This window comes from Nannospalax galili, unplaced genomic scaffold, assembly GCF_000622305.1.
Source record: "Nannospalax galili isolate Female #2095 unplaced genomic scaffold, S.galili_v1.0 scaffold218, whole genome shotgun sequence".
Lineage (NCBI taxonomy): Eukaryota > Metazoa > Chordata > Mammalia > Rodentia > Spalacidae > Nannospalax > Nannospalax galili.
In genome coordinates this window covers 3,729,391-3,738,481 of record NW_008343207.1, presented here as the reverse complement: position 1 = coordinate 3,738,481, position 9,091 = coordinate 3,729,391, and the positions used below count along the sequence as shown (strand labels likewise).

Sequence of the window (9,091 nt, the reverse complement as noted above, 5' to 3'; positions counted from 1 at the left end):
AACAGACTGGCCTTGAACTAACAGAAATCTGCCTGCTTTTGCCTCCCGAGTGCTGGGATTAAAGGCGTGCACCACCACACCCAGCTTCTATTTATTTTTTTAATTAATTTTTATTTATTTATCTATTTATTTTTGGTTCTTTTGAGACAAGGTCTCCCTGTAGCCCCAGCTGGCTTGGAACTCACTATGGAGACCAGGCTGGACTTGAACTCACAGAGATTCACCTGCCTCTGCCTCCCAAGTGCTGGGACAACAGGCCTGAGCCACCAGGCCCAGCAGAAATTTGAGTTTAACAAAGGACCACTCACGAAAGTAAGAGCAGGGGACAGAAAAGTCTTAAGGGACAGATAACAATGGGACACCTTTACATTTAGGCCTGGGAATACTTCTTCCTAGTTACCAGATTCCCAAGAATATAGAGGTCACATGACAAGAACTGTGACCCTACAGCCGCCCCTATAATCAAAGGAATGGAGTCAGTGAATCTACAGTGAGGTCAGGACTTCAATCTCCTTCTACCAGCCAACCCCAAATCATAGAGTAGTGAACATCAATGCAGCCCATGAACAAAACTCCTGGATCTGGAGGGACAGAAAAGGGAATACCAGCACATGAACTCTGAAATAAAGTGGATTTGTAGCACTTTCAGTCATGCTGTGCCACAGGAAAAGGATTCCTGAGAGGAACAATCAAATTACCTTACAGATACATCCAGTTCCTCTTTTTCCATTTTTCCCTCACCATCCTCTCTATTGGTAAGCTCCATGTCAGCATCTTCCACTGTCTTTTTCTCCCCGTTTTGGAAGTATTGCTGGAGGGCAGTGTACAGCTTAAATACTTGACTGAAAGAAAGCTTACTGTAGGCCAAGATCATGTGACGCAGAAATAAACCTACAAAATAAAGACCACAGACAAGATGAAAGTATTAACATCCCCTTACACAAGGCAGTGACCATGTGGCACAATTCTTCCTTCAAAAGACTCACAGACACTTGTAGGTGCTGTCCCTTCTAGAATGTTATTCCCTCAAGCTTTACATTCAGGGTCACTCCTTTGCCATGCCCGCTCTCCTACCTTTATCCCCTGCAGCTTCTATTTTCTTTATTGCTATTATAACTCTCTGAAATGATCTTTTTATTACATGTGACTTTAGCCTAAAGGCCAAAAAGTGGTTAGATTATGTATTGATTTGCTATTTGCCATCTGCCTCCCCTCCTCCCAACACAATATAAATTGAAGAGGAAAAATCTATGTCTACACAGAAGAGAAATAAATTAACTCATATTGAGAAACATAAAAATTACCATGCAAAAGAGACAGAGGGATGGAGTACAGGCACAAAGTTAGAAAAGCATCGAAGAAATGGCATGTTTTTACGAAGTTTGTGCACTATAATAATAGCATACTTTTACTTACCTCTCTTCCTAAGTTTGGCAGATGACCCTCACTTACAGTTGCACAATACAGGCAAGTGATCCGCAGGACTGTGAAAAGAGCTGGGAAACCCTAAAGACCCCAGAACCAGGCTAACTATTATAGATAAAACAGAGGTGCTTTTCCGCAAGTTAATTATTGTTAAATAAAGAGCAAAATGGTATGGCAATAAATACAAACCACAATGTATCCAATATCCCTATTCTATTTGTTCATGTATACCAAAGTAATGACAGATGTCACTCAGAAAGCTGCTTACTTCAATGAAAACACGCTCTGCTCTTCTGAGAAGTTTCATACCTACTACACTTGTTTTGTGAACCTCTGGTTCAGTTCCAGAAAAAGAATCTGAAAGGTCATCAAAAAATTGTTCCATATCCTTCAATTCTCCTTCGGCCATCAGTTTGATTCTGAATGAGAAAATTGAGGTGCATATTTTAGGAAGGCCCACTGAACATCTCCCATGTTTATATTCCTGCATTACCAACAATATTCTACTTTAAAGGCGGTTTCAAGATTTGTATAATACTACGGCATGTAAAACAAATTTCATAATCCAGAATGTCACCCCATATTCCTAACAAGTATCATACATTGCTCTCTTCCCATTCATAAAATTTGTCAAAGTACATTAGCCCATAAATATGGAATTATCTGAAACTAAAAAGAATGAGGTAATTTCATATGGACTTATTATTATGGGGTTAGGGAGGTGAAAATTTTTGTGTCTAATGCTATCCATTAAAAGTAAAGATACTTAGAAAAACAACCCCTAGAATAAACACAGCTTTTTTTTTTTTGAGACAGAGTCTCATGTATCCCAGCTGGCATCCAACTTGCTATATAGCCAAAGATAACCTTGAACGTCCTTTTTTTTTTTTTGGTCTTTTTAAAAAATTTTTATTATTTTTATTTTATGTGTATGAGTGTATTGCCTGCATGTATGTGAGTACACCCATGTCATGCAATGCCTTGGAGGTCAGAAGAAGGCGTCGGACTCCCCTAGAACTGGAGTTAAGGATGGTTCGTAGCCGCCATGTGGGTGATGGGAATTGAACCCAGGTCCTCTGCAAGAGCAATCAGTGCTCTTAACCACTGAGCCATCTCTCCAGCCCTTTTTTGGTCTTTTTGAGACAGGGTGTCTCTGGAGCTTATTTCAGCCGGCCTGAAATCACTGTGTAGACCAGGCTGGCCTTGAACTCACAGAGATCCTCCTGCCTCTGCCTCCAGAGTGCTGGGTCTAAAGGCATGTACCACCACACCCAGCTTAATCTTGAACTTCTTTTTTATTATTATCATTTATTATTTTTATTTTATGTGTATGTGTGTATTGCCTGCATATAGGTAAGTGCCCACAGAGGACAGATAAGGCTGTCAGATCCCCTGGGACTAGAGTTACAGACAGTTGTTAGCTGCCATGTGGGTGCTGGGATTTGAACCTGGGTCTTCTGCAAGAGCAACCAGTGTTCTTAACCACTGAGCCATCTCCCAGCCCAACCCTGAACTTTTTTTTTTTTAATATTTTTATTTATTATTTTTATTTTATGTGTATGAGTGTATTGCCTGCATGTGTGTAAGTGCACCCATGTCATGCAATACCTGTGGAGGTCAGAAGAAGGCATCAGATTCCCCTGGAACTGGGGTTACAGATGGTTGTTAGCCACTATGTGGGTGCTGGGACTCAAACCTGAGTCCTCTGCAAGAGCAGTAAGTGCTCTTAACCACTGAGCCATCTCTCCAGCCCCCCAACCTTGATCTTCTTAAAGGCGTACAGCACTACACTCAGTTTATGCAGTGCTGTTGATAAAACTCAGGGCTTTATGCATGCTTGGCAAGGCCCTAAAGATGTATTTTTAAAATTAATTGCTTGTGGTGGCGCATGCCTTTTATCCCAGCACTTGGGAGGCAGAGGCAGGTGGATCTTTGTGAGTTCAAGGCCAGTCTGGTCTACATAGTGAGTTCTAGGACAGCTGGGGCTACAAGGAGACCCTGTCTCAAAAAACATCAAAAAAAAAAAAAAAAAAAAAAAAAAAAAGAATTAATTGCCACCCATTCTTGTAATTTTCATTCACACTGATCCCTTTCCATATATACTGCACAAAAGGAAATGAAGTTTACCTGATCTGTACTGAATTTGCCAGCTGAGGACATGATTCTTCAATTAGCTTGTACAGTTTTGACAGTGTAATATCTGGGCCCTGTATAAAGGAGAAATAGGAAGGTTACAGATAAGCTAAAGAACTAGAGCTCAGTATACACCCTCAAACAAATTCATTTATCAGCCACTCTGCTTTAACAATCATTTCAAACAAGAAATAAGGAATCAGGATTTTCCTACCTACCTAAAACACTAAGTAATACCTCACCCTTGCTTCCTATTCTTGTTTAGTTAATGAAATGGACTAAAATGGGGAAAAAAATATGATTCATAGGACAAAGTTCTCTAGTACCTTCCTTCTGCACTGTCATCCTGGTAACATGGTAACTCTCTGAGCTCATTTCCTTCATCCATTAAATGCACATAATAATCATTATCTCCTTTGTTTATGGCAAAGATTAAGCAAGATAAAGCAAAGGGCTTTGTACACTACACAAAAAGCACTACACAAAGGTAGATGCTCTAGATTTGACAAACAATCATATTTAATCTTTAATCGTTCCCCCAAACTCAGGCAGGAAGGCAGACATAGTATAAGCTCAACACAAACCAAATACCATATGGGGCAGAGTATACAACCTCAACTATCAGGGAGATTACAATCTAGGAGAGGCTTAAAATATACATTCAGAGGGCTGGAGAGATGGCTCAGCGGTTAAAAGCACTGACTGCTCTTACAAATGACCAGGGTTTGATTCCCAGCACCCACATGGCAGCTAACAACCATCTGTAACTCGAGTTCCAGGGGATCCAACGCCCTCTTCTGACCTCCTCAGGCACTGCACGACACAGGTGCACTTACATACATGCAAGCAATACACTCATACACATAAAATAAATAAATATTAAATATACATTGAATCTTTTTTGTAAAGTTGACAGTATATACAGTACTTTAGATGTGGGTAACCCAGCAATTCTACTTCTTGGGAAAATGTATTTGACATGCATTCTTTCAAAGGAACCTGTAAATCTAAAAATATAAACACTTTAATTTTTTAAAAATATGGTAGTTATTATTTTAAAAAATATTTTATTATTTTTATTTTATGTGTATGCGTGTATTGCCTACATGTAGATAGTGCACCTGTGTCATGCAATGCCCGCAGAGGACAGAAGAGGCTGTTGGATCCCCTGGAACTGGAGTTACGGACAGTTGTTAGCTGCCATGTGGGTGCTGGGATTCAAACCCGAGTCTTTTGCAAGAACAGTCAGTGTTCTTAACTGTTGAGCCATCTCTCCAGCCCTGGTATTTATTATTTTTATTTTATGTGTATGAATGTATTGCCTCATGTGTATAAATGCACCCATGTCATGGAATGCCCTTGAAAGTCAGAAGAAGGTGTTGGATTCCCCTGGAACCAAGTTAAGGACAATTGTTGGCTGCCATGTGGATGCTAGGAACCAAACCCCGGTCCTCTGCAAGAGCAGCTAGTTCTCTTAACCACTGAGCCATCTCTCCAGCCCCCAAATCCTTAATTTATAATAGTTAAAAATTATGTTATCTTGGCTGGGCATGGGGACTCATGTCTTTAATCCCAGCACTTGGGAGGCAGAGGCAGACAGATCTCTGTGAGTTCAAGCCTAGCCTGGGCTACATAGCAAATTCCAGGCCAGCCGGAGCTACAGGGAGACTCTGTCCCAAAACGACCAAAAAAAAAAAAAAGTTATCTTGTGAAACGTGATGCCAACAATAAAAAGAATATTCGAATATGGTGATATGAAAAGATCCCTCTCCACAATGTTAGATTTGTTGAAAGGAGCAATCTATAGAAATACCATTTATCAAGATCCATTTCAAACTAGAACTCAACCAACAGATGAATTAATAGGGACACTCTCTGAAAAAGAACAGAATTGGAAGTATATAGAATTATCTTTTACTCTATCCAAACCTCTGTTGATTAGTTAAGTGGTTATATTTTTCCTTCTCTTTTTTTTTTCCTTTTTTGTCTTTTTTGAAACAGGGTCTCCCTGTAGCCCCAGCTGGCCTAGAACTTACTATGTAGACCAGGCTGGCCTCAAACTCACAGAGCTCCTCCTGCCTCTGCCTCTCAAGTGCTGGAATTAAAGCCATGCACCACCATACCTGGCTTATTTTCTCTCTCTCTCTCTCTCTTTTTTTTTTTTTTTTTTTTTTTTGAGACAGGGTCTCCCTGTAGCCCTAGCTGTCCTGGAACTCACTATGTAGACCAGGCCGGCCTTGAACTCACAAAGATCCGCCTGCCTCTGCCTCCCAAGTGCTGGGATTAAAGGTATGCGCCACCATGCCCAGCTCTTTTTTCTTTTCTTGAGATACAGATTCATTATACAGCCCTGGCTGGCCTGGAACTCACAGAAATCTACCTGCCGCTGTTTCCCAAGTGCTGGAATTAAAGGCATGGGCCATCATGCCCAGCTTAAAAATTAATTTTAGAAGTCAAACAGTAAGTAAAGGAGTTAAGGTCTACTGGAAATTATTTTTTGTATATACTTTGATGAAAAGTATATATATTTGATATATTTTGTATATACTTTGATAAAAACTAGTAGTTAGCTATGCAATAATCAGAAAACATTCCAAATGGAAAAAAGAAAAGAAAAAAACCTAGCTTATATCAACTGGACAGATGGCTCAGCAGTTAAGAGCACATATTGCTCTTTTAGAGGACAGAAGTTTGGTTCCCAACACCCACAACAGGCAGCTCACAAAAGCCTGTAACTCCAGCTTCACGGGATCCAACACCCTGTTCTAGCCTACATAGGCACCAGCACCCATGTGGAATACACTCAGACACTTTTTGAGACAGGGTCTCCCTCTAGCCCCAGCTAACCTGGAACTTCCTATGTAGACCATGCCCAGCTGATAAATAAAAATAAATCTTTTTTTAATAAGAAAAACTTGTTAAAAAATAAATCTTTAAAATAAATTTTAAAAACCAGTTCATTCAGGTATGGTGACCCACCCCTTAATCCCAGCACTCAGGGATTAAAGGCAAGAGGCAGAGGCAAATTGTAAGATCTGGGCAAGCCTATTCCAGGCCAACTGGGGCTACAGGAAGAAGACCCCGTCTCAAAAAGACCAAAGAATAGGGGCTAGAGAGATGGCTCAGCAGATAAGAATACTGACTGTTCTTACAGAAGACCCAGGTTCAAATCCCAGCACCCACAAGGCAGCTAACAACAGTCCATAGCTTCAGTTCCAGGAGATCCAACAGTCTCTTTCTGTCCTCCACAGGCATTGCATGACACAGGTGCACTTACCTACATGCAGGCAATACACGCATACACATAAAATAATAAAAATAAAAAATTTTTTAAAAAAAGAGCAAAGAAAAAAAGTAAACAAAACAAAACACAGATTATGCTAAAACAGGCAGGTAGGTGTAGGAACCAGAATTACTATTTCTTTTCTGTAGTTACTAAAATTTTAGAATTATGACTTTTCATTATAGTAATACAGATGGGACTGGGAGCTACAAGTTATAGAAACACTGTCCCTTAGTTAGCCTGAGCATTTTGTCCTACACTGTTACTTTAAAAATCCCTTTCCTCTGCGGGGTGTGATGGTGCAAGCCTTTAGTCCCAGCACTCAGGAGGCAGAGGCAGGCAGATCTCTGTGAGTTCAAGGCCAGCCTGGTCTACATAGTGAGTTCCAGGCCAGCTGGGGCTACTGGGAGACCCTGTCTCAAAAAAAGACCAAAAAAAAAAAAAAAATGCCCTTCCTCAACAAATAGGATTTTTTTTGGTCTTTTTTGAGACAAGGTCTCCTGGTAGCCACAGTTGGCCTAGAATGCACTATGGAGACCAGGCTGGCCTGTGAGATCCACCTACCTCTGCCTCCCAAGTGCTAGGATTAAAGGCATGCATCGGCTACGCCCAGCTGAACAAACAGAATTTTTTAAATACTTCATAAATCAAATTGAGTGGCTAAAATGTAACTCTGAGTACTAATTTTTTCAGGTTTATCTCTTAAGATCCTAAAATTTGGGTACAGGCCTCGCACTCTCTCTGTACCACCACCGTTCAACAACAATTGTTCACACTTCAAGAGCCATCTGAACATTCCACTTTCTCTAAAAAGTCCTCCTCATTCACCTGAGTACATCTTCCCTCTCTAAGAGGACAAACCATTCATTCATCTCAGGAATAACTGTCCAAGCAACTGTTCTAGGCTTTGGGGTCGCAAGGATGAATAAAAATCAGAACAAGGGCTAGAGAGATGGCTCAGCGGTTAGGAGCACTGACTGCTCTTGCAGAGGACCTGGGTTCGATTCCCAGCACCCACATGGCTGCTACGAACCGTCCTTAACTCCAGTTCCAGGGGAATCCGATGCTCTCTTCTGACCTCTGGGGCATTGCACCACACAGGTGCACTCACATACATGCAGGCAATACACTCATACACATAAAAATAAAAATATTTTTTAAAAAACTCAGAACAAAATACTGCTCTCCTCAGGTTAGTCTGGTTCAGGAACACAGACATCACAAAAATCACATAAACAAAGGGGCAAAAAATGTACAGCTGATTAAAGCAAAGTATATTAAAATGAAAAGTATGAGATAACATGAGCATTTACTATATGCTAATGAATGCTAATTGTTTCTCTCATTTTTCGCAAGCTGAGACCCAAAGGGTTTAACGACTATGCAGCTAGTTAACAGTGGAGCTACAACCTGAGTCTCCAAAATGAAATGAAATATCGCAAGTGCTTACTACACATAAACGTTCGATCAACACTTATGTGTCATTACTCTATTACAGTCTACTACGATAAGAAGCATGTACGATTCCTCTCCTGGTATCCAAAGCTCAGGACTATGTGTACCCCACTTTACAGAAGACGGAGGATCTGAAATTGTAACTCTCCCCACAGTCACCCAGGTAATACAGGAGCCTGCCGCAGACCTGCAAAAAGAATGCATGTAGAGCACCTGCCCATCTAAGGGGGCCGGTGGGCACGTTCACCTGTAGTAGAGGCAAGAGCAGCTGGTTGAGCTTCCGCCGCTCCAGGAGACTGACGGCGCCCTCGCCCGTGCGGCCCATCTCGTTCAGCAGCACCAGCACTGCGATCTTATATGGCGTCACCCAGTCCTTGATGCCAAACACGTTGGCGTGCACGACCCCGTTGGTCATCATCGGATTGAAATATAGGCTCTCGTGGACGCTGGCCATGACAGTCCTCCGAGACTAGTCTCGGAGGGCCGCCACGCGCCGCGTCCAAGAGCCGGCTCAGGCCATGGCTCCAGCCACCAGACACCTCTCCAGCCCGCGATGTTTCCCAGCGCGGGATCCTCGGTATCCCGGCATGCCTTCGGCCAATCATACACCACAAGGAAAACTGACAGTCAATCAAAATAGCCAAAAGTCCAGCGAGGGGTGGGACAACTGTGGTGCACCTGAAAATGAGTTCCCTACAGGAACTCTAATCAAAGATGAACAGGTTCCCTGTCGACGTGGGCAGGGGCCTGGTATAAAGGAGGAAGCATCCTCGCTTGAGGTCAGAGATGAGGATT

The 9,091-nt window shown here is 41.8% G+C and overlaps 1 protein-coding gene across 2 annotated transcripts in view; it reads right to left on the bottom strand.

The window, feature by feature from the left end:
• Anapc5 (anaphase promoting complex subunit 5) overlaps positions 1–8,881 on the bottom strand; it is a 35,522-nt gene extending 26,641 nt beyond the window's left edge. The window contains exons 1-4 of one of the 2 annotated variants that reach the window (XM_008839375.2): positions 8,544–8,881; positions 3,553–3,632; positions 1,735–1,844; positions 699–891 (exon numbers count right to left, since the gene is read on the bottom strand). In XM_008839375.2, coding sequence (XP_008837597.1) covers positions 699–891; positions 1,735–1,844; positions 3,553–3,632; positions 8,544–8,750 — 590 coding nt within the window. In that variant the 5' untranslated portion in view covers positions 8,751–8,881. The remainder of the gene's footprint in view (positions 1–698; positions 892–1,734; positions 1,845–3,552; positions 3,633–8,543) is intronic. The other variant, XM_008839376.2, reaches the window with a different exon arrangement.
• Between the last annotated feature and the right edge of the window lie 210 nt (positions 8,882–9,091).